The following is a 25,883-nucleotide window of genomic DNA, read 5'->3' as shown; positions in this document are numbered from 1 at the left end:
CAGCCTAGTAGGCCTATTTTCAGTTGTTTTCTGCTTAATGAAAGCAGGTAGAGGATGTAGCGCCAAACCATGCAGGAGCTTATATAGAACACACATCTTGCATCTGCAAACTTGGGGTAGTTATCCCATGTTAAAATGATTAAAAAAAAATAAAAAATACAATAGTAGTAATGGTAATTGTAACAGCCTGATGATAAATTGACTGGATAAATTTAAGTGTGCTTACGCCCAGATAGTCAAGGCAGATTTGTTGTTACATGGCACTGTGCCTTTTGTTTATTGCTAAAATGAAAAACCAAAAGCTTCTTACAAAAATGTTTAGACTCAGAGGGGCAAACCTTTATATGCTTAAAAAAACCCACTAAAATCATGACAAACAAGCCCAAATTATGTCCACGCGCCAAAGCACTTTTTCCTCGCCCAACCCAAAAATGCCTAATTTACTGGGAAATTGCATACTCTGGAAACACTGCCCTGGTCAGGCAGGAAAAGCAACTGATCAAATGAAATCAACTGCAAGCTATGTTTATAGACAGAGTTACTCTGGTTTCAGATGAGAAGATAACATTTCAGTAACTGTTCTTACCATAAACAATGGGCTGTGTCTCGGTTGCCTGCTCCTCCTGCTTCCTTAAGGACTCTGAGGTCTCCAGCTTGTCCACCTTTGAACAATTTGGGGGGAGAAAAAAAAAAAAGACACTTCAATATTTTTTCCTGCATATATCTTAAAATGATACCTAAAAAGCAAAAACTAATTTTAGTAATATTGTGATAGAATTCACCAAGGGATGAAGCATTAACCCTAACCGATGGGACCATGCCTAGCAACTTGTTTTCCTTTGGTTTTACAGTATAAATCTCAATGGAAAATATATATACATTCAAATAATTACAAAAGTGGAGAACAAGATGAATTATTATCAGCAGAGCTGCAAATCATAGTCCCACCATTCTATTTCTATAACATTCCCATAGTTAAGACAGAATCAGTCTGTAGGGAACCAAACCCTTAAGGCAATCAATGCAAACAAGCAAGCAGGAAAAACACAACAAAAAGAGAAACAGATGGCAGATGTAGATAAAGTTCTAAATTAATTACAGAATCTGAGCTGTTACTGTGTAATTAGTGCAGTAAATTAACCGTGAACATTTGTTTTGTTGTTGTAGCACATTAGATTTGAAATGATTATGAAGATAAAACTGTCAGCTTAAATTTTCACAACATGTTCTCTCTGCCAATTTACTGGGCAAACTTAATTGGACAATTGGGTGCTTGGTTTCTTCCTCAGCTACACGTCAGTGCATCAGTTATCTTATGCACAAGAGCGCTAACAGAAGGAATGGAAGCAATTATAGAAGAATGGCAGCTGCTCTCTCAACATAAGGACTAAAGAAGTGGTAAAGTCAATAAAGCAGGCCATCTTGAAACTAAAACAAATGAACTAAGCTAAAGTCAGAGTAAAAAACATTCAGTGTGTCAAAATCAATTGTTTGCTTCATTGTCAGGAAGCAAAAACTGGTAAACTTAGATTTGCTCTTGCAACAAGAATAAATGTCTGGGGACAAATTTTTGGTGCCAGATGGCAGTTAAATCCACTGCAAACAAGGGTATGCGGCTTATTTTTGGGAGACTTTGCAGCCATGCTAACTTGTGTTACATACATGGGCTAACGACAGGTTTGTTGTCAATCAGAAAATGTTTAATCCCCACTTTGAGCTCAACCTATAGACGCCATTGGATTGGTTTAGAAATTTCACTCAGTCTGTCCCCTAGATTTGCACACATTTAGCCCAAAATGTCTCAGATCTCTCCAGACGTTTTTGTTACAAGATCATGAGATGATCTTCAAAAGCTGCTGAAAATATCTAAAGTATACAAATCACAGAGTTCTAAGTTCATTACCCAGCAATCCACACAGAAGAGACTCATACATACTCAAATTATCTGAAAAAGTAAAGCTGCTAAAAGCAGCCTTTAAAGGATTTAGGTTCATCTGGTCCATTAATATATGTGCATGAAACATGTGGCACCGGTTCCAAAGCACAGAAAAGCAGGCATGAGTCATTTAACCAGTAAGAGGATCCTTGGATAAATAATGCAAACAAAGAATAGTAATTAGCAATCCTTTTAGGTCAGTCAGGGTGCTGCAGATGCCTTGTGTGGACAGCATGTGACATGATACCAAGGTGCAAAAAATCCATTACTACAAGCAAAACATTAATGAATCCAAGTTGCTAGTTTATTGTTAGGTACATCAAATTTGTAGCTGTACTCACTGGCCATTTTAAATCAGGTACACCTACCTTACAGGTGAATTACTGACTGTAAACACAGGTGTTCCTATAGTGATCCTTTTTCAATGAAGAAAAGGCATAGAAGGCGGCTGTTAAATTGTCCACAGTAACAGCTGAAGTACAGTCAGTATTTGTACCTTCAAAGTGTCTATAAATTGGCCAATGAGTGTGGATACAAGGTAAGTGTTCCTGATAAACTGGCAACTCAGCATTCAAACATCCAAGAGGGAATATGCATCTTTGAAAAGACGGACAAATCGGAATCTGGTTTCATACAGATACAGATGTACTACAGATTTCCTGGAATTTTTGTGGAATATTAAGTGATTAACTGAAATCACTTCAACCCGAATGTTTAATTACTTCCACAACACTTTAAATGTCATAACATTAAAACAGTAGAGGCACGTTCCCCCTCCGTAGTCCTCTCGCACAAACCTAGCTAGTGTGCATTTATTAGCATACAGTTTTAGTGCCAGAGCTCATGCAATCCACAACTGGTTGCAAGTTTTGCAGACAAAATGGTGCTTCCCTAAACTATATAACCAAGCCATTGAATATAACTGGTAAAATTCTACACTGCTCCAACATTGTCTGTCTTGTTTGTATATTACATGGCTTCCCCCTGAACACCCTAGAGCAGCTCTTTCAGACTCCAGCTTTGGACCACAAGAGCCCTGCATGGTTTAGCATTCCAGCTCCTTTAAAAATGAACTCCACCTTAAATTTCTTTTACAAAATTTACCACTATTTTATTTCATTACATGTAAAACACCCAGAAGACATTTACAGGATTGTAAATGTCCATATTTGCATTGCATATTTGCATCACAACCCCTGGTTCCAATCATCAATGCTATAAAAATGCTGTTTCTTCCCCCCTACAATGCTTTTGTTTGTCCCAACACAACACTTTATATAATTTTGTTAACATCCCAACAACAGAACTATGGAGAAATCTGAACACACCTGATTCAACTCATTAGATCATTTTGCACTTTTTTTTTTTTTTTTAAGTTGAATTCAGATTGTCTGAAGAGGAAAAACCTATAACCCTTGCAGAACTGTGGCTCACAAGGACCTAAAATTTGATACCCCTGCTCTGGCAATTAGCATTACAATGTTGAAAACTTGAATAACAGGTTCAAAGAACAAGAATGCACAGAATGGATAAAAGGCCAAGTGTGGTACTATTATTTGGTGTTTGGTGGCTGGCACAGAATTAACCGCCAGGCACATTTCTGTGGGCTCCACAAACATTTGGCCAAAAATATGTATGCATTTTGCATAAACACACCAGCAATTTGTTTCTTTATACAGTTACTCTTGTTTTCCAAATAACTTTGTTTAGGAATGCCCATTCTGTCCATTCTGATGCACTGTAATAGTTGGGACAGTATGTGTATCAGGACCATTAATCAGCAGCAGGATCCCATGGAGGGACTGTCTTAGATACCCAACTAAGGCATGTCATTAGTAACTACAAGTGTACTGCAGTGCTCACTAAATACACAGCTATGGTTTATGTCAGCTTAATAAGACACTGTGTACACATGTGGTTTAGAAGAAGCAGTGTAACATTTCATTAGCAACAAAAAAAATCTCATGCAGAGTTCCAAAGTTTCAATTCACCAGGCTAAACAAAAAAACAACAAAGCAAAAGAAAGATGATGAATGAGGAAAGAAAAATCATCTTTCACCTTATCTTTAATTGCATCAACCTGAAAGGGAAGTCAAGAGGTGAAACTTAGAAAATAAAAATGAGCATATATACAAAATTGGGGAAATAAATGGATAAAAACATTTTTCATAAACTAGATACACTAGAAGTGAATGTTTGTACTTTGCATTTGGTTGCAATAACTGAAATGCACTGAAAACCTACATTCAACGTGAACGATTTGTACACAGACAAAAGAAATTCATTAGGTAGGATAAATAACAATCCGAAAAAGTGGCTCTGGAAGACACAGTTGAACTGTCAGGATAAACAGGCTGGATGATACGGGAATGATAATAGGCTATATGAATATATAACTATTATACAACAAATATAATGACAATTGTAACATACTATCAAACATGACCAAGCTCCTGTTAATACTTATACCTGTACTTCCAGTATTTAAAATAAATTTTTAATTTGTGAGATCATATGGTGACAATTATTTAGTTATGACATGTACTTCTATAGGTGTGAATCTCAACAGTGGCTTCACAGTGATTAAATCCCAAGTACTATTCAGTGAGAGACAACTGAATACAAGTGCAGTTCTTCAAGTTGTGGTGTGATTCGCTTTTATTTTTTAATTAAAAGAAAATTTAAATGTAAGAAATTGATACCTGGGACTCTGGGAGACTATCGTCAACCTATTTTGTGAGGAGGGAAAGGGTGAACAAAAAAAATGAACTGAAACAAGGTTCCTTCAACAAGGCAGATCACCTGTAAGAAGTACTGTACTGTCAAACACCAAGTTTTTAGTTGAGTTCTAGATATGTGAGTTAGTGATTAGGTTATTAGGTTTTAGAGTTAGTATAGCTTTCTCTGCAATGATTTAGCAACTCCAACACATCAGCCTGGTAGCACAAGGGCTAAAACTTGCTCCTGCTGCTACTGAACCTCAAATTTATTATTATTATTTTTTAAACAGCTGCCTTTTACACCTCCAGAAAATTTCATAGCAACTCGAGCAACAGAATTGCTATTTCATACACATACACACACACACACACACACACACACACACATATACATATACACACACACACACACACACACACACGGTGGGCCATTTATATGGATACACCTAAATAAAATGGGAATGGTTGGTGATATTAACTTCCTGTTTGTGGCACATTAGTATATGGGAGGGGGAAAACTTTTCAAGATGGGTGGTGACCATGGCGGACATTTTGAAGTCAGCCATTCAACTGGCCCACGACCACAAATCCACTTTCCAGAAAACTGTTCATCTAGGAATGCTCGGACCTGACACCCATAATGTGGTGGTGCACCATCTTGCTGGAAACACTCACGAAACATGCCAGCTTCCAAAGTGGATTGGTCGTCATGAAGTGGTCAGAAACTTTTAAATAACTCATGAAAGAATAAAGTTACGTTAAAACCAATCACACCATTGTTTTTCTTGTGAAATTCACAATAAATTACATGAGTCACATGATCTCTTCCCATTGAAAAAAACTAAAGTTGTATCCAAAATGGCCGCCATGGTCACCACCCATCTTGAAAAGTTTTCCCCCCTCCCATATACTAATGTGCCGCAAACAGGAAGTTAATATCACCAACCATTCCCATTTTATTTGGGCCCACCATGTGTGTATTTATTGGCCCACCCTGTGTGTGTTTCATATATATATATATATATATATATATATATATATATATATATATATATATATATATATATATATATATATATATATATATATATACACATACATACATACATACATACATATACACACACACACACACACACACACACACATATATACATATAAATAAGTAATTTGATGTAATGCAATTTGGTGTCCTGTCCATAGGGAGTTGATACAGTACATCATGCACGGTCTATGACTAATGAAATAAATAATTGGTTTAAAAAATGAATCCCTATATATAAACATTTTGTACACATACATACATACATACATACATACATACATACGCACGCCATCGGAAAACCCAGTGGTCACCATATTTTTCTGATATTCCTAACGTTCTAGGCTTCTTAATCATGCAGCCAAATTTCCAAATGTCTCTGGCACGCATACTACACATTAGACATTTAATCTTCATATAGATGTGTAGCTTGTCTGATGTTAAAGTAGCAGTGTGGAATGAATAGAGGTTACTCGTGTACATGTACCTGATGTACATATTTATGAGCCCGTCATAACCTTAATCAGAGAAACCATAGGACAGGTTTTACATACTTAGTGGAAGCTCAAACCACAAACCTCTATCAGTTGAACACTACACAAACCCTGTGTGGTTTGATCTACATGGACATGAGCTTTAAGACATGCGATTGTCTACACATCACTGCACGCTTACCTTGCTGAGGTACTCCCTCATAACCTGGATGAAGTACGGCATGGAGAAGTCCATGATGTTGTGCCTCCAAGCAGTCTCCAGTACCACATCGGGTCGGAGCAGGTCATAGCAGGTGAATAGGCAAGCAGCAAAACACTCTTTCTTGTCCTCCAGCAGGAACCACTGCAGCAGCTCCTCTGCCAGTTCTATGTCCTTTGACTCTGAAGCGTATTGCATGGCATCCTGTACACAAAATGCGGAAGTAGAAAATAAACAAAAGCCACACACATCAGATATAAGATAATACACACACATAATACACACACACACAAAAATAGGAGTTTCTATAATTGTAGTTCAAACTCTGAAAAAGGCATAAAAATGGGCCACCTAAGAATTGTGCAAGACCTGGCAGACCACAAAAATTGTCAGATAAGAGTCCTTAAAGCTTCCATTTAGAGACAGAGACATTTAACACCCCTGATCTAAACCTTATGCCAGGGTTCTTCAGCTCCGGTCCTGGAGGTTTGGTGCACAACACAATTCAGTGATTTCTCAAACACCCCAGTTCAATTCACCTGTTAATTGATAGGAGCAGAGAAACCACCCATCTGTTCCAAGGAACCCTGCTTTATGCCAACTAGGATAAATCTAACCATAAATGATGCCAAAAGTTCAGTAGTAAACCTAACCTCATTTGTGACACAGAAGACATGAAAAATAGTTTTTTTTTTTTTTCAAGACAGGGCCATAATTGAATTTCAACATCTGGTCTTAACCAACATAAAAATTTACACCTCCACACACTAGTTAATATTTAAAAAAAAAAAACAAAAAAAAAAAAAAAAACAATATTTTAACTATTTTTTTTCCATTTGTTCACATGCTAGAACATGAAAAACCACCCAAAAGTACATAACACGTTTCATCAGCTTCATAGCTCTGTCTTACTTTCTCTGCATAAATCTACATAGTAGGATAGACTGCAGTAGGATTCAAAGGAATCATTTGATGAGTCCTGAGGGATTCTAAAGATATCAACCCCATGACTGCCATGGTAACAGAGGCTAAAACTGTATTTAGGATATGGGGCCACGATGAACTGCCACAAAACCCCATACTAATATATTCATCTAGCTCTAGAAAGCAGTGGCGAGAGAAAAACTCACTTATATATAAAAAAGGCATAAAAATAAAGAGCAGGCCTGAATGGCGCTGCCACTGTGAACAAATGTAAAATCCTAAATTATTTCAACTTAACCCATTTGTGAAAAGATCATGAATTTGAGAGATCCTCCCCATACCTTGTAAAGTTTGTCCTTCTTGCAGAGCTCCACACTCTGTTTCCAGCGGTTGTTGCCTTTAAAGAGGTAGGCAGCAATTCTCCTGAATTCAATGAGCTCATGCTTCTCCAGCCGCTGAGCCAGTGCAATGTTGTCAAAGTTATCATATGCGTCTATAGACGTCCGAAGTGCCTATATTTGGGTTGTTGGAAAGAAAAGGGTGCAAAAAAGAAAAAAAAAAAAACAGCATTTGTGAAAGCTGACTCAATATAATTTTACGCTCTTTTTGCCCATGTTTCCCCAAGTAGTAGCTATGTCAAAGACAGTATCTTTCAAAGCATTTCATAAAACTAAAAATACATCTCGCAAATAATTCTTACCAATTACACATTAATAAGCCACAACTTCAGGACTACACGAAATATAAAGTCAGAAAAATTAAATTCTGGCTCCTGACCTGGTAGTCTTCCTCTGTAATGAAAAGGTTGTTAAGTGCTTCGTTGACAGACTTGTTGTTATGGTTCTGTACAGATCGCAGGTAGGGTTTGACAAGTGGGAGCTGCTTAACCTGCAGAGAGATGAGAATAAAAACAATGCTACTTTTCTTGACTTATAACTTCTAATACTATTTAAGCACTCCATGTCATACTCATCAAGAATAATGGCAATCATTTAGAACTATAATTTCAAAGTTAGATGTAGAGTAGCCTTGGTTCAGACCTGGAATGTCATAACATGCCAGGTTCTCTTACCTTTGTGAAGAAATTGACAGCGCGCGAGTGGTCCAGTCGTGGTGAAAGCACTATGAGAAGGTCATTCAGTAACAAAGGCTTGAACTCCAAGTAAAACTGGACTGCTTTGTAATACAGCTCCACATTGGCCACCTACGCACAGAGGAAAGCACCAAGAGAAACATCTATGAAGACAGACTAAACAGGGATCAAGAAACTGTTCCATTTATGCAGCACCAAAAAAAAAACAAAAAAAAACTTGGTATTCTTGCTGTTAAAACGGCACTAAACACTTCCATTGCAATTAAAAAAGCCAAGATCAACAGATCTGGACTGGGTGTAGACAGAGACAAAACAGCACACATTCCTATGAACTTCAGTGGATCTGTGGAGCTGTACCTTGGTGATGATGTCCTTGAACTGGCTCTCTTTCCAGGCATCTGTGGGGTGGTTCATCATGGTGATGATGGCATTGTCATACTCCTCGTACTTGTCATACAGAAAGACTAGCTCTGCCCACAGATGGGCCTGCTCTGCTGCCCGCAGCACCTGGAAGAAAAGCAGACAATACAAATTATATCTAAATCAATTCCTGGTCTTACTGTGAGGTCCAAAGTGAATAAAGAATCAGCCTGCTACACCAAAGTGATTTCCAGAGTGGACACTGGAGTCTACAATGAAGACTTGATCTTAGTAAAATTCTTCACTGACTACAATTCTCCTGAGTTGAATGGACTCCTCTGGTCACTGGATCTACCTACTTGCAGTGGTCAGATCAAACCAGACCAAACATAAGATAACGAGTTGATCAAAGCCTCCTGAAGAAACTGATGCAAATGTGACAGATTATGGTTCAAAATAAAACTGCAGGAACATAGATCTCTAAGAAGTAGGGTTGGTGACCAATTATTATACATGCTGTGCATATTTACATAGGATCTTGTCTGTTTGCTCAGGTTAAAAAAAAAAAAAAAAAAAAAAAAAAAAAATTCGCCCAGCATGTGCAGCAACTTCACTACATACAGCTCAAATGTAAAAATACAGAAGCACGTCCCTAGACCACTGATATTTAGTACAGCTCATACTACTCATAACTTTGACCAACTCACAAACCTACAACTCACAAACTTAATTATGAAGGCACTTGATTTTCAGAAATATGTACCTTTGGGATGTTGACCCTGGACCAGAAGAGCTCCAGGTGCTCCCTCATCTTCTGAGGTTTGAATTTGGAGTAGAGTATGGCCAGTTCTGTGAACATGCCCATGTGAGCACGCTCCAGTCCCAGAGCCGCCTCCAGCATAGTGATCAGCTCCTCAAAGTAACCACGGTCCTACAGAGAGTGGGGGGGGGGGGGGTTGGGGGGGCAAAAAAAAAAAGAAAAAAAAAAAAAGAAGCTAACTTCACACTTGACGCTACAGGTCATGAGACACAAAATACATATTATCAATGATTCCTTTGTAAAATCTCACCCAGGCACTGCAGTCAAAATATCAGGTTTAAAGGATTCAAAGATGGAAACTCTTACAGCACAGAAATTCTCTTCCCCCATAGAAACTTTCATCAAGAATGGTATGAAATGTTAATTCTGGAAACTTAACACCTGCATTTCTTAATACTGAGTATTTGACATTTATTCATTTTATTTATTTTTCCTCAGAGGAAAAAAAAAAGCTGCTAGCACTATATAATTGTGTATCTTTGAAACAGCTTTAGTCTTTCTATATTTCAATAGGTCCTACTTGCCTGGTAGTAGTTGATCAGCTCTTCCAGTTCATCAGCATGGACTACAATGTGAAGGCCGCACATCTGAGCCAGTCTGAACTCTTTGCCATCGACACAGGCAAAGCACACCTAGACCAAGAGGTCAAAACAAATTGAAGTACACCGAGTTGCTTGAAGACAGCTACATAAAACTCATACAGCTTTAGAATGCATGCAAGTTGTCCTGTCGGATTATGTAAATCAAAGACAAAACTGTGACATCTCATTGGCTCACCTCCTTCCATGTGCGTGTGCTGTTGGCTTTGCGAGCTCCATCCACAGCAGCCTGGTATTCTCCAAGGTGAACGAGAGTGGAGGCCAGACGGCCAAAGTTGGACACATTGTTATAGAGCAATTTGGCAGCCTCGTACATCTTCTCATCATAGCAGCGATCACCCACCTTTGAGAAAAAAAAATTGACCTCAGGATTTTGATAATTTATGTGTAAAAACTAATCCTTTGCAATAACAATCTAACAATCTGCTGTGATATATTTTCTATAAAATCTATAAAAGCATATAAACATGTAAAGCAAAACATAGTAACATGGCCTGAGTAATTCAGCTGCCACTGTAAACTCAGCATTAAAACTAAAACTAACTGTTCACCTACATTAAATTTTTTTTTGAAAAAGCTGTAGATTTTTAATTCTACAACTTTAATACAGTAAGTAGTGATTTTATGCATGTCAAAATATTTGCACTCATCGTGGCAGCCCAGTGTTAACTGTAGTTTATCATCCATAACCTGGTTTGGCTAATCAATGTGCCGGTGATGGATTTTAACAAATCTATGCAATGGCTGGGAGTGTTCAGGATATTGGCATTCAAACTTTGTTCTTCAGACTACCATACAACATAACTACTTTTTCAAAAAACATTAAAGTATAATGTATTTGTTTTTGGGTTTTTTTTGCATCTGTTCTAATGATATAGGTTGTTTCTACCAGTAAGACCACATTTATTGCCAAGATTTGGTTTTAACAATCTGTTTAGGTGCCTAACCCTTTTACAGTACTGTATATTAAACAATTTTTTTTCTATCTATCTAATCTCACTGTCTCTTTACAACAGCTAATGTTTCACTTAGAGTTGTATTACCTGCTGGATGTGGGCATTGTTGGGGCCATTAATAAACTCTTCCAGCTCAGCCAGCCGGTTGGTTTTAGCCAGAGCAAAGATCAACTCTGTCTCTACATACGACTCTCTGGCCTTTTTACGAGCCATCTGCAGGAATTTCACCAAGTCTTCCCAATTACCTGCCAGGGGACAAATTTATTACATTCTTCACTCAAAGCAAGGCTCAATAAACATTTTAAGGGCACAATTACTTAACCGGGATTTAATCTTGTGCTTTGAATGCCCTTACCACTTTGGTCAGCTGCCTGTACTACTTCCATGTAAGCAGACGGGTCTGCAGCCTTAATGTAGGAGTCGATGGCCTCTTTGACTAGGCCTTTCTGGAGCTGAGCCTTAGCCAGCTGGCTCCATACAGCCGGCTCATTGCAGCGCTCTGCAAACTCATATGCCCGGTCCAGGTTACCGATGTGCTCAATCAGAACCTGAAGGGAGAGAATGAATACAGTAAACGGTTTCCATGCAGCAGGGTGTAGAGTTATCGTCATGCTTATACTTTCAGGGATGCTGATTCCTAAAAGGAATTTCAGCTGGACTACTGGAACATAATACAGGCTAATCACTAGGAAAATGCAACACATCATTAGACATGCTAACCTTGAGGGTAGGTATGTAGACATTCCAGCAGGTCTGTCAATTCTAATACAGGTGATCTGAGGACATATTGAAATTAGAATAGCTTTATGCCGCATACATACCTGCACTGCTGAGGTGTTGACATCAAATTTCCTGAAAATAGCAAAGGCCTCCTCAAAGAGTTCGCTGCTAATAGCAATGTTGGCAATGTCAGGAGCGTCATAGTTGTCCAGACGGTTAATGTACTCCATGACACGCGTGCGGTCTGCTTTGATGGCTGTCAAAATCAGCAAGTTCTGTAGGTTCCTGAGAAAAGGAAGTCATTGATTACAAACTGAAAAGGGAGAAACATAATATGGATGAAGCTGGGACTTGGCCTTCGACGAGTGTACCTGTGTTCACTGAATACAGAATTATCCAAGACTATCTTTTCCAGAAGCTCAATAAGTTCATTCGGCAGGTCGGCGGTCATGAAGGCCTTGACTGTGACAGACACCTCCTCTGGGTCTTGAGTCTCTGACAGTGCCGTCTGCACCACCTGTCATGGAGAAAAGGAAGAGCTACGATTAAAATCATATTAAAGGCAGTGTTATCAAATGATGTGTATATGTTTAGACCCACTTCTCAGGCACAATATGGACAGAATTCCTCATACATGGAAAACAAACAAAGACAAGTTTAATGTACTATATGATCTGACAAAAAAAAAAAAAAAAAAAAACACAATCTGTGGTGTGGCTGACGCACAGTGACTGGGAGGAGGGAGAGGGAGAGGGAGAGGGAGAGAGAAGCAAATCCGTGAAATAAACAGCTCAAAGGAGGAGTTCGCTGCAGTGTCCAGGTGTGGGGCCCAAACAGCTGTTCTAGCTAAGGACGCGCGGGTGCTCTTCGTCCTTCACTGGGGAAAAAGCACTGCATCCATGAAGGTCGGAAGAATGTCTACCTGCCCAGGCCTGAAGACCCATTCCATGTGGTCATTGTCCTTAACTGCGTCCACGGGGACCAGACAGCAGCAGAGCTACTTCTTCCCACCGATGCAGTTACGCATAAGGTGTTTCTCTCTAAAGCACCGTGAGCACCATTCCCATTCTGGCAGTGCCAGGCATCGCCCTTTCTCCGTGGGCATAGGGCTGGTAACGTGGCCCAACTAACTTGCTGCAAGCCTCACTAGGCCAATCCACACCCAGTAAAGACAGTCCAGAGGGCTGAGGAGGATGGGAGTGAGTTACTTGAGCTTTTCCCTTCTTTGCCATTGGCATTTTTCCTTCTTTTTCTGTCATTTTAAATGAACAAGAAAATGACACAAAAAGAAACAAAACTGCCACCACTCATGTCACAGATCGCGGCACACGTCCAAGGCTTACTTGGCTCACAGTCATAGAACTCGCCCAGAAAGGGGCGGTCTCACATACTCCACCAATGTTGCGCAGTCGGGGAGGGTCTGATGCAGAGTCTGTGACAAACACTGACGCAAGTGAACTATAGTGCTTTACTTGCACATCACAGAGTGAAATCAAGTAAAACATAAATATGGCTTACTCAGCCATAAATATAAAAAGAGTCTTTCATCCTCTCATCTCAGTCCTTGCTCTCTGAAGTATCGGCAACCATGTGGCCAGCATCCTCTCCTTCTTCAGCTCTCCTCTCTCTGCCCTTCAGAGAGAGAACGTCTTTAAAGATGTTTGTGCTCCCTCTCTGATTCAGCACAGCTGTGCGTGATCAGAGGAAGAGCATGTGCCATGCGACGGGAAAAGGTGGCAGCTCCACATCTCCACCGCCACAAATCATATTAAAGGCAGATTATGGAAAATCAGTTATGTTCTCACCTGGTCGATAAGAGGCCTTCTGAAGGGGTTGGTTTCAAGCAGCACGCTGGCCCAAAGCTCAGGATCCCGACGACGTACCAGATAACGAGACAGACTCTTAAACAAGGAGTTTTCATTACACACCTACAAAGAAACAAACACAAGAACACAAAACACAAAAAGTCAATCTGCAGCTTGTTGATACATCAGCAACTAGGCTAATCAGGAAAAATAAAGCCAACATTTTAAACAATGTTTCTAAAGGGAAATATAATCTTAACACTTCTTTGCAACTGAAGCAACTAAGCCTTTGACTCTCATCCCATCAAATAACGTACAAGAAAAATCACAAATAAGCTACAGCAACCACCAACAGATCAGCAGCAGAAACAGTGCCGTAGACACTTACATGGATGAGTTCTTGGTCACACTGGCCTCTCTCATAGGCCACACAGGCCAGGTGGGGGTCCCTCTTCTCGCAGTATTTGCCAACCACACGACTATCATAGTAGGGGTTCTCCCGCAGGAAGCGCTCTGGGTTATTGTTGCTGTCAATGTAGATCTTGGCCAAGGCATTGTGGGTTGCAGGTTCTTCGCAGCCTTCATGTATGCGAGCCTCCAGCCAGGGCAACAGCAGCTTCAGTCTGGAGACAAACATGACAGACACACAAGACTTCATTACTGCACATAGGCAGCTCATATGTCAGCGAGTCAGCAAGTTTTTTTTTATGTTTGCTCTATTCATGACTGGGTTTTCATAACTGAGTATTCATCTAATGTGATGACTCTATAAAAGATAAATGATAAATCACATACACAAACTAAAACTTCCAAATGATTGTTTTACAGAACAATAAAATTGTATGCTTGGCCCAAATGACTAAATTGCCATAATAATGGTATCAAACTCACTTTTTTCACATGAGTGACTCATGTGTTACTAATTTCATTGTTAGTTAAGACCATGGCATAAAAATGCCCTCATGCTCAAAACAACTACAACAAAAAACAATGCATTAGGTATTTAAAATGTTCAAAACTGATTTATAAAAAAACAAAGCCGATTTCACACACAAATTTTGGTGTGTGAAAAAAGCCCAAAAAAGTGAACAGAAAAGTCAGCTCTAAAGGTTTTTGTCTGTACCTGTTCCTCTTCTCTACCTCAGCCACCAACTCATCAGTGGAGAACTGGCCCCTCACCACGAGGATCAGGTTTTTAATCACATCCTCAGAGCAATCCACATCCAACAGACCACCAATCACCACTGGCAGACGACTAGGGTTCACCTACAGTGAATGCATGTCAGTATAGTCTTTCATAAACACATGATGCTCTGTGTAAAGTGTGCAATTAAACGATAACCAGATCAACCTTCTCCTATGCTTTCAAGGCCAGACATGCTCTTCTAGTTAGAATAAACTTCTGGGGACAACCTGTTAAACATTTGGAGCTAGACTATAGTGAAATCTGGTGCAAAAAGGGGTACACCTCTTCTAAAAGCACCCCCAATTCCTTTAGTACATGTACCTCAAACACAAATCCAAAACTGTGTCTTGTGATGAATATAGCACTCAATTCTTATAACATCACATTTACCCTGGCTGTAATGTCAAACATGAATACCAGAGACCACATACAGCTGCTGTTAACCTGTCGACCAACCTGGTTTAATGGAACCGTTTTACTCTTACAAGTGGTCACGTTCATTTTGTCCTTTCCACATGTCCTTTCCACATTCACACTTAATTGGAGTTTTTTGAGGGACCTTTCAGCCACCCTAACTAATGTCACCCCCATGGGCTAACAGCAAGCTTGTTATTGAAATTTGAGTTTGTTCCTACCCATGTATAGCCCAAAATTTCCCATGATTGTTCCCAGACGTTCTTGTTCCGAGATCATGTCTGGCCCTCAGAGTCTATTGTTTTCCTTCAGATAAACATGAACTGCTGAAATTTAAAGCTCACTTACCTTCTGTACGTAGATCTCAATGTACTTCTGGAGGTTGTTGCGATACAGGTACAGCACCAGGTCATGGACGAAGTCAAAGCGATCACACACAATGATGAGAGGCAGCTGGTCGGTGAGTTTTGCCTCCTATTAATTAAATGAGTGATGAATGAGAAGGTTATATCATACACTGGGAACACTCACAATGACTGTAGCCTAATCTGCTGTGTACTTTCACTGCTTTTAATGATCTGAGGTCATGTTACAAATCAAGCCAAGTACCATGCAACAATTCAAGCCAAACCAATCAAATCAAGGCCTTCAAGAAGGGACAAGAGATTTTGTCTTTACATTTTAACTGTTTATTTTAAACAGTAAATTAAATGGAAATTTTCATGTAATATGCATCATAAAATAATTTGTAAATTCATAGAAAAGTATCATATATACTAATGTATGCAAGGTCCATGATGACATGGGCTCAATGTATCGTCCAGCACAACAAGAAATCGATTTAAAAAAACGTATCAAAATTAATTTCTTAATTTAACTAAGTTAACTAAGACCATTTTCACCACAGCAGATCTGGCTGCAACCTTACAAGCAAATCAACAGAAAGAATAAACACGCAAAAATCAAATCAGAATCACTGAAAATGAGATTGTGGCATTTTCTAACCACATAAAACCTTGCTGAGCATTTCAAAGAGACATAATTAAGAAAAACTAAAAACAATCATATTTCAACTACCACAATTAGCACATGCTACATTCTGAGAGGTTACAAAAGATGGTTGAGTTGTCTACTACAGATAAAATGAGTCTCTACCAAGTGGATAGAGCAGTACAGAAATAAAATAGGGCAAATGAGCTAAATAAAAACCACCAAGGAGTCTCTCAGGTTTTGAGTGGGTAGTGTAAGAGCTCCCTCTGTCGGTTAAAAGGTCTAACACACTCTCGTCAAGTGTGTTAAAAAAACAAACTTTGCTGCCTCTCAGCGACTGCCATCAAAAACAGGATTAATGGACTGGGATTGGCCAATCTAGCCACTGCAAAGAAAAAAATGGAAATCTGGGGACTCCTACACAACCACAAATACTGAAACAGAGAATAAAACAACTACTACTGCACAATGCAAAGTCTGAGAAGGTTTTACGCCACAGTTTATCGATTTAGCTCAGTCAGACTAAAGCAACTGAGACTTTACCTCACGAGATGGTATGTTTAAAGACAAATGAGAATCAACCCATCACCTGTTACTTCTGCTTCTTTAAAGAGGGTAACAGGATCTCCAGCAACTAGACATGGTCAGTGACACATACCGACAGACATACTGGATTTGAACTGAATGCTGGCTTATCTATAAATGTGCCTACCAACAGATCACTACTGAAGAGATTTTATTTTTTTGCACATTTTTAAAAAGCTTCCTTGGAGTTGCATCCCACACAAACACACTCACACCAATCCCATTGTTAAACCTCAATCTAACCACTGGGAGGAAGTGAGGGATGACAAAAGAAAAAAAGAAAAAAGCATGAAAAAAAAGAAAATTCTGTACTTTGGGGGGGGAGGGGGGGGGTTACCTGGAACATGTCCTGCCCATTCCAAAGATATAGGTGAAAAGCATAAGAGATAATAACCACCATCAGGACAGAAATTCATGTTGACTTTCTATGCTCTACAAGCTAAAACACTAGCTACTCTACTTGAGAATGTTGATGTTGAAGAAAAGAAAAAAACAAGACCAGAGCTATCATTCCATGCTTTGACCGTCATTTCTTGGGTTTTCTCCAATTTTAGTTTAAAGTCAGTGGTACATTTTAAATGTTACTCAGACAAAATCAAAATAATTTTGACAAGTTGATGACTTGCTTCTCCAAACCAGACTGAAAGTGGATATGAAAAGAACAAATTTCTCTTATGGAGAATAACATAACATTTTTGAAAATAAACCACAAGAGAAGTGCTACAGAAGCCAAACGGAGAAAAACAAAAGACAGTTAGAGCTCTGAGTGTATATGGAGGAGAGCAGAACCAGCCAGAGGAAGAAATGATGTATGTAGAAGAGAGGAAAAAAAAAAGGATGAAAAGAGACCTAATGAAAAGCAACAAACTGGATTCAGTGTGCTTTTGTGGTCACCCTACGTGGGCATTTCACGACACCGCCTTTGCCATACCTTGAGGAAGTTCTTGACACGTTCAGGGTCGTAGCAGTTGCTCTCTCGGCAAATGCGCTCCACTTCCTTGATCTGGCCTGTCTTGCAGGCGGCCTGGATGTACTTGAAATGGACTTCTGGGTCCTGACTGAAGTTCACAATGGAGCCAAGGAAGTAAAATAGACCTGAGGAGTCAATCACAAGGAAATGTTGTGGCAAAAAAATGTCAGTCCAACCACTGGAATATGAAACAGTATCTCTGTCCTTGAGCATGAAGTCATTTCTAAATAGTTTACAGAGTGGAGGAGGACATTACTGTATGTTCACATAAATATAATGAGCATAAACATAGTGTAAGAGAAGTGAAGAGAGTCCACTGACAGATTACTTACAAGGAACACAGAAGGTTAAATACACATATTTATTCTGTGGATGTCCCAATCCATCTTTCCTCATATTAGAGCCAAGTATCTTAACATTTACAAGGACAATCTGCAGATAATGAAGTAATGCAATTTTTTGCACCATTTACAGTGGACATTAACATCAGATCACAACGACTCATTACGATCAAGATTCTGTTTACACCTTTCAGATATAGCTTCTGCATCCAGAGCTTGATCAAATCTCATTTTCCCACACAATGTTTAAATGTTTTAAGCAGGCTAGCATAGTATTGGTGCAGAGCTGGCATATCCAATACAGACCGTGTTGTTATTCATTCACAAAACATTTTGCCATCACAGCTCAGAGCGCTCCAGGCATTTTAAATTACATGACACTGACATTCTGTTTGGTGGCTACAACTGAACAGAGTCAAAAGGGGAAAGAAAAAAAAAAAAAAAACTGTACTCAGAGGTGAAGGGGAAAGTCTACTGCCCTTTGGAGGCAGCAAAAGGCTTTTTTTATGGAAAGGTACTAGAAGTTGAGGGTGGAATAGGCTCATACGCCACACTTGTGCCTATTGGCAGAAATCTGGTGCTTTTCAAATCATAACGTAGCAAGTGCCTACCTTTTCAAGAAGAGGCTGTTCAACTGAAACATGCAAAATTAGAGCAAGCTGTTTTGGCGCGGAGTGTAGGGGGAGGCAATTAAAAAAAACAGCGAAATCAAACAATCCCACTGATATATTTTACTCTCAAAGGCTCAATTTTGTCACAATGTCCAGTGCAGGGAGCTGTCTGCTGTTGCTGACTAGAATTTATGTGGAAGAAACAGAACCGCCTGACTGGTGAATGCATATACGGACATGCGGACAGACCATTAGAATGCATATGACTGCCCAATTGTTGTGGCCAGTATTCTGTGCAAAAGACCTAAAGGAGGCTTACTTTAGCTGATACCTGATCCATTAAATTCCTTGATTTTCTAGACTGGATATCAGGACAGCACTAATTTATTCTCATCCGTAGATCAGCTATTAAGACATATGTCTTCTTGGCTAAACGAAACCAAGGCACTTGATTCATAGCTTGAGGGCACAAAAGTGCTGCTTACATTGATTGCCAAGGCTTCTGTCCTACTTAGCTAAATCACAGCAGGCTACATGCTAGTCCATATTCAGAATGAGAGCAGGAACAGAGATTGAGGAGTCCAGTGGATCCAGTTCCCTGAGACATTTAGAAAGATGCTCAATGTTCAGTGTTGATACTGCCTACTTAGCTAGACTTCACGGATAAACTGCGTAGAAGTAATTTCTCATGTCTGAATTAACTACACTATTAGCCAAAGGGAAAAAGAATTCCTCACATAAATGAATACATATTCTAAATATGTTGCTTAAATGTGTTAATTTTTCTACACATAAGGGCACCATATTCTTACCCTCAAAGCTCTTGAATGACTCGAAGAGCTCAGTTAGGGACTGGGTGGAGAGCTGCTCGTGGTACTTGGAGGCCACCTGCACGCAAATCTGGAGATTTTGTCTGATGTTGGCAGAGAGCATGGCTCTCAGACACTCCAGAGAGTCCTCCACCGACAGAGAGCCAAAGAAGTTTACTAACCACTAGAGAGAGAGGGGGAGAGAGGCAGAGAAGCTAGGTGAATCAGTCATGTTCTAGTTCCCACATGATGCTCACATCATACATTTGGAAAGACTTACTCATCCAGAAGGTGATTTTAAACTCCATTCTTATTCATATCAGGAAACTTTCATTTTATATTTAATTTAGCCATAAAATAAGCTCAACTGATGTTTTAAACTCATATACTTCTTCATACACCCATTAAAAGCAGACACTGCCACAGATAGGTGTCTGTGCTCATGGGGTGTGTGTACCTCTGGGTTGAGCAGGTGTGTGTGCACGACAGCCCGTTTGATGTCATACAAGTCTGTGTAGTGCTCCAGAGCTCTCTGCAGTAGTCCTGCCTTCTCACACAGCTGGGCAATATGGGCGCGGTCATAATTAGTGAACATCTGATTTCCCAAGATAGCATCAGCAACCTACAGGGGGCACCAAATACACACTCAGAACCACACAAAGACTCTGGTTGTCACAGGGTGGATATCAGATGGGTGGCCAAAGTGGGCTTCTGTGTTTATGTATTCACAGACCTGAGGTGCATGCATGAGGTTCATCTCAAGCAGACGTGTCTGCAGCGGACCCTCTGAGGGGCGGTTGTTTTTAAGGGCATCCAAAAGGAAGGATGTGCACTGCTGGATCAAGTTGTACTCCATAAACACATCTACAATCTGAAGCAAAAATACACAGGAAAGCTCACATTGTAATGTCACAGTAAGGGTTGGTGAAACACTGTGTTGAAACAAATATTTTCACTATACACATTACAATATCAAGTATGCAAGAAACAACAGACAAATACACAAAACAGCAAAGCAGCAGTCACAAAAAAAAGGTAGGAAAATCAACATTTTTCTTAATTCAGTGACTACAAAAAGTAACCATTGAGGGATATATGCTTAAAAAGTAGAGGTATTATTACTTTATGACATTATTATTCACCAATTTTTGTTTACATGCTAAATATTTATATATGTAAGAAATTATGCAAAAATTAGTCAAATAATATGTTTAAATAACCCTTAACCATCTTAAAGTGTGCACCCATGTCCTCACTCTGTACCATTTTGTTCCCGCCTAAAGCAACAGCCTGTTCTGTCCTCCCCTCACCTGTGTAATATCAGCCAGTGGCTCCTCATCCTGAACCAGCATCTGCGCAAACTGCAGGCCTTGATCCGGACTAATCCGCATCACATTCCTCAGCAGGAAGATCCAGTCTGGAGTGTAGCCCACCTAAAGAAAAGGAAAAAGGAATTTGTTTCATTAATCCAAATGGAAATTAAGAGAAAAAAATGACATATTCTAATGTGTTTTAGGTAGTTTTAAATGAGAATTCAAACAATACAAACTAACATCAAGTTAGAGACGGAACACAACAACTTTTCCTTCACTAATTCTGATATTGTTACAAATAGTTTTTTAACACTAAACTTTAAGAAGAGCTATTAAAATATTAAAAAGAAGCCAATCATGCTCAAACTACTCAAACACACTACTAGCCCACAGAAAAAGTATACAACCAACATGATTCTAAATGTGAGTCTGTGGTATTTTAGGCTAAATTTGTTATAAGACTGGATCAAATTAATTGTTTTCCCTTTCTGATATCCAATCCAGCATTTTCTACTGATATCAGCCCAATACCAATCAGTCGTTTTATATCGGCATCATCTCTACACCAAAACGGTCACAAACTGTAATCCTGCTCCCTAGAACACAAAATGATTACTGCTCAGCTTACCTTTTTGGCATACAGAACTATCTTAGGAAACTGTCCAGTTTCAGCAAAACACTGGATGACTTTGTTAGGGACATTGGCTCTCAGGTAGACACTGAGTGCTAGAGTGGGATCTACAGATTTCACCAGGTCTCCCAGCTCCTCAGAACACTCCAGCTAAAACAGAAAACACACACACAAGATTTATTACTAATGAACAGAAAATGATCAATTTTCCTTTTAAATTAGGTGCCAAGCAATGTAACTTGTAGACAGTCCCTATCAGCTGTTACAGATTCATACTGCAGAAAATCAATTTTGCGAAGTAACAAAGAAAGAAAACAACTGCTTGAGATTTTTCTCTTTTCACATTATGGTAGCTTTCTGTTCAAACAGGTTCCACTTAACTGTATAATCTGTTAGCTAATGTACTAAAAATTAGATCAGCAGCTAGTTAAGCTGTAGAATTTCATGCAACAACAAACAAAGATAAAAGAACTTTCTTTGAAATAACACTGATGTAGAAGGTAAAAGAGGGCTTCATTCAAATTCACTCAGGAAAATGCAGCAGATCTTAGTTCTGACTAGCAATAAAAACTAAAATATTTGTTTTTATTGGCCAAATAAAAGACTATTACATGCTGCTGGGGAGGGGATTTCAGTATTCTATGTTAGAAGCAGGATATCCCCTCCTTCCCATAATTAAAAAAAACAAAAAAAAAAAACAAACATCGCTTCAGATCTACACATTTAATGCAAATTGGGGTCTTCATTCTAAACAGCAAATTTAGACAAAAGGTAAAGAGTCTGAAAATCATGTACAGAAGGTTCAACAAAAAGTTTCTAGTTGTGACAAGATGAAAGCACTGCGTTGCTATTTTTCCAATATGCTGTAACTGGAGCAAAATCAATACATTTGTCCATTTACCAGGCCAGAGGCTGAGAACTGCATTCTAGTTCGCAGACAGTCCAGATTTGGCCTTGACTCGTTTCCATTTTAAGGCTTTAAAGGGGAAAAACCCAAACAATCCTCAAATACAAACACATTACCTCACATGTTAAAGAGCACAAACATCTTAGATAACATTCTCTCTCACACACACACACACACACACACAGCGCTCTCCGTCACACACTCCCACAGGAAGGGCTTCCCGGTTATGTGTGTCCTGATCCTAATCTCCCATCTGACCTTATCTCTTGCTCCCTCTCTGGCTGCATACCTTGTCTTCTTTGAGCCATTTCTCCAGCAGCTGTTTACGACCCTGTTGCAGGACAGGCCTGCACAACTCCAGAGACTCAAACTTGTTGAGCTGGCCCTGGTCCAGCAGGATGCCGAAGTACTGTAGCAGAGGAGAGGTCTGGCCTGTCTGGGCCGGCACACTCTGGAACCGCCGGATGGTGTCTGGTGTACGCAGAATCCCCTGATCCAAAGAAATACGTAACAGAAGTGGGTCAGACGGAGCTACTTGTACAAACAGAAGACAAAAACATAGTACTATACTACTATGTCTTAAACAGCGAAGAAAATAGCTTAAAACTATATATCTCTGCAGTAAATGTGTTTTTGCTAGAAATGTAACTTAATTTAATTGCAGTAAAATTTAACAACAACTTCTTGTTTAAAAATCATTACAGATCTTAGAACAGGTATGTCGAGCACAGTTCAACAATCCTGCCATATAAAAGGTGTATTTACATAAAGTGTGTCCGAGTTAGGAAAACCACCAAACTGTGCTAGAAAATAATACAGTATAACAGAATAATACAGTTAGAAGAACACTGGTTCGGTTCCTTATTTCTAAGTGCACTCCATGTATTCCATGGATTTAAGTAATTTAACGACTGAATAGCCAAACTAGGTAATGTACTTCCTCAAGGAGAGCCCTGCAAATTATTTGTCAAATTATTTGACCAACATAAAAATTCATAATATATTCTTTACTTATAGATTTATTCTATAGATTTAGCAAAACAGGGCATATCATATCGAACTGTATTGTGTTTTATTGTTGCATCATGAGCTAGCATGTTACCTTATGTGTGTGTTAGCTTGGGGACAATATATTTTTGATTAAAGAATAAACTGGCAAGCCACAAAGCCCAGCTACTGTTTCAAATCTTATACTTCTATAATGTTGAATGGTTATCAACACTTTGACATAATGCACGTTTCCACTGCTTTTTTTGCTGTGTTGAAAAAATAATTGACTCAAGAGAGCACTAAAATCAATAGAACTGAATTCTGAATTTTCTGAATCATTAATTTATTCATATGTTGGTAAAATTGTGAATACACACAGCTTACTGCCTTCACAAACAGCTTCTTCTGACATTATCTCAAACTTAAGACTTTTGCATAGAACTGTAATTTAGTAACACACAAATCCACACGCATACACACTGGAATGATACCACAATTTTGCTCTGGATTGATGATGACGACGACAATCATCATTAACCACTGGTCCAGATAGGGTCGTGGTAGCAGTTAAGAGAGCAGAGAATCCCAGACGACCCTGTCTCCCGCAACTTCCTCCAGCTCATTCCCGGGGACCCCAAGCTGCTCCCAGGCCAACTTGAAGATATAATCCCTCCAGCGGCTCCTAGGATGAATCCGGGGTCTTGTCCCGGTAGGCCGTGCCTGGTACACCCCTACCGGGAGGCGTCCAGGGGCATCCGGAACAGATGCCCGAACCACCTCAGCTGGCTCTTCTCATTGTAGAGAGGACCCGCTGGAGGGATTATATCTCCAAATTGGCTTGGGAGCAGCTTGGGGTCCCCAGGAAATGAGCTGGAGGAAGTTGATAGATCAAAAATGTCTGTTTTACATCTGGTGCATTTTATCATGGTACTGTATTATACTGTGACACTTGTGATACATATTGTGAAGTTTTACAGCAATTCCCAAAGCATCAACCTCCCTCTCTCTCACCTTTGGAGCATTGGCGGCCACTTTGGCAGCCTCAGAGTAGTTGCCACCAGCAAAGAGGTTGTTGAACTTGCGGGCAAAGAGCTCCTCGGCTCCAGCCAGGTTGTTCCTCACAGCCATACGCAGGGCCAGGTCAGGGTTCTGTAGCACGTTGGTGATGTATGGAATAATATTCTCCTCCTCCACACATACTGACAATACCTAGTGAACAGAAGCACATATACACAGATATAATTATTTACACACACACACACACACACACACACACACACACACACACATAAAAAGACACAGACACACAAAGCAAGCAAACAATGGGGAGAGTGGCCCTTATTCACCAAAGCAGAGCAAAAAGCTTAGATCTGACCATCTTAAAGGATGTATGAGCTACTTTGTATGCCTACAATGTGGAAACAAGTGGAGATTTGACCGCAAATGATAAAATTAGCTTCATAAGGGCTTGAAAGTAAGCAGGAGCCAACTTGTACCTCATTTGCATATTATTTACATGCTATTCAAATTATCCAGTTGTTTCAGCATGGATCCAATAAAATGATAGCATTTAGCTCGTGAGCCAATGGCTGAAGGAGGTTTTTGAGGTTGAGCAGTGAATGCACTGCTCCCCTAGTGACTAAACATTATAGTTTTAACATTACAACAAGTGTAAAGAATAACGCAAAACAAAGTGCTGTTTTCAATGATGGTAGAATTTTGTGATAATGCAGTATGAATACATACCTAAAATAAAATATTTAAATGCATTATTATTATTGCAGTGTTAGAGATGGCTCATGCACTAGCTGTGTTTTGTTTTTTTTTGTATTTTTTATTTTTTGGGCAGTGACAATAGCAAGTATGATGTGTAATAGTTGCAGCATTTGAGCATGTAAAATAAGTCTAAATTTTATTTTTATTATTGGTATTGTAAAAGACAGTGATAACAGTTTTGGATAAATAACCACAAATCAGGCCCTTTTCAGATTGTTAAACGCTTATGCTACAATTTACACAAACTCCTCCGAAATATTTATATCGTACAGACACAGCCTAAAATGAAATTGTGAATAATGAAACTGTAGGTGAAATTTGCGTGTATTCATTTTACAATCAGATTTGACTGTACACTAAAACTGCTACACTACGTCCTCTGAGCACCTGTGAAATGTGAAAAAGGCATCGGTCTGAAGACACACCTGTTCAGTGATGTGCACACTATACACAGCTTCTCAGGAAATATAACAGCTGTGAATCGGAGGTGCCATCAATTTATAAAAAACTAGAGCATCAAAAGGATAAAAGAGTTCAAGAACACAGACATACGGTCACACATGCTGTCCCCTACTGATTAACTGAGTTTATTTATGCAAATAGCTTAGAAAGACACAAACATTACTCAGCGGTCCGGGTATAATACACTTACGTAAAACTAATCACTGCATATAGCACTATGCAAAAGTTAT

The 25,883-nt window shown here is 39.3% G+C and overlaps 1 protein-coding gene across 3 annotated transcripts in view; it reads right to left on the bottom strand.

The window, feature by feature from the left end:
- cltca (clathrin, heavy chain a (Hc)) overlaps positions 1 to 25,883 on the bottom strand; it is a 58,296-nt gene that overhangs the window by 2,028 nt on the left and 30,385 nt on the right. For 2 of the 3 annotated variants that reach the window (XM_017717466.2, XM_017717467.2), the window contains 25 exons: positions 24,427 to 24,624; positions 22,715 to 22,915; positions 21,516 to 21,668; positions 20,885 to 21,007; positions 20,308 to 20,445; positions 20,032 to 20,196; positions 19,578 to 19,758; positions 17,775 to 17,938; positions 15,617 to 15,742; positions 14,792 to 14,934; positions 14,057 to 14,291; positions 13,669 to 13,791; positions 12,235 to 12,380; positions 11,965 to 12,148; positions 11,499 to 11,691; positions 11,231 to 11,388; positions 10,366 to 10,530; positions 10,113 to 10,220; positions 9,532 to 9,699; positions 8,766 to 8,915; positions 8,388 to 8,519; positions 8,093 to 8,203; positions 7,657 to 7,827; positions 6,374 to 6,595; positions 587 to 662 (listed from right to left, as the gene is read on the bottom strand). In XM_017717466.2, the coding sequence (XP_017572955.1) occupies positions 587 to 662; positions 6,374 to 6,595; positions 7,657 to 7,827; positions 8,093 to 8,203; positions 8,388 to 8,519; positions 8,766 to 8,915; positions 9,532 to 9,699; positions 10,113 to 10,220; positions 10,366 to 10,530; positions 11,231 to 11,388; positions 11,499 to 11,691; positions 11,965 to 12,148; positions 12,235 to 12,380; positions 13,669 to 13,791; positions 14,057 to 14,291; positions 14,792 to 14,934; positions 15,617 to 15,742; positions 17,775 to 17,938; positions 19,578 to 19,758; positions 20,032 to 20,196; positions 20,308 to 20,445; positions 20,885 to 21,007; positions 21,516 to 21,668; positions 22,715 to 22,915; positions 24,427 to 24,624 (3,934 nt within the window). Of the gene's footprint in view, positions 1 to 586; positions 663 to 695; positions 4,017 to 6,373; positions 6,596 to 7,656; positions 7,828 to 8,092; positions 8,204 to 8,387; positions 8,520 to 8,765; positions 8,916 to 9,531; positions 9,700 to 10,112; positions 10,221 to 10,365; positions 10,531 to 11,230; positions 11,389 to 11,498; positions 11,692 to 11,964; positions 12,149 to 12,234; positions 12,381 to 13,668; positions 13,792 to 14,056; positions 14,292 to 14,791; positions 14,935 to 15,616; positions 15,743 to 17,774; positions 17,939 to 19,577; positions 19,759 to 20,031; positions 20,197 to 20,307; positions 20,446 to 20,884; positions 21,008 to 21,515; positions 21,669 to 22,714; positions 22,916 to 24,426; positions 24,625 to 25,883 lie in introns of those variants that run through there. The other variant, XM_037547208.1, reaches the window with a different exon arrangement.

This window comes from Pygocentrus nattereri, chromosome 18, assembly GCF_015220715.1.
Source record: "Pygocentrus nattereri isolate fPygNat1 chromosome 18, fPygNat1.pri, whole genome shotgun sequence".
Lineage (NCBI taxonomy): Eukaryota > Metazoa > Chordata > Actinopteri > Characiformes > Serrasalmidae > Pygocentrus > Pygocentrus nattereri.
The sequence above is the reverse complement of the archived record's forward strand: the minus strand, read 5'-3'. Positions and strand labels throughout refer to the sequence as shown.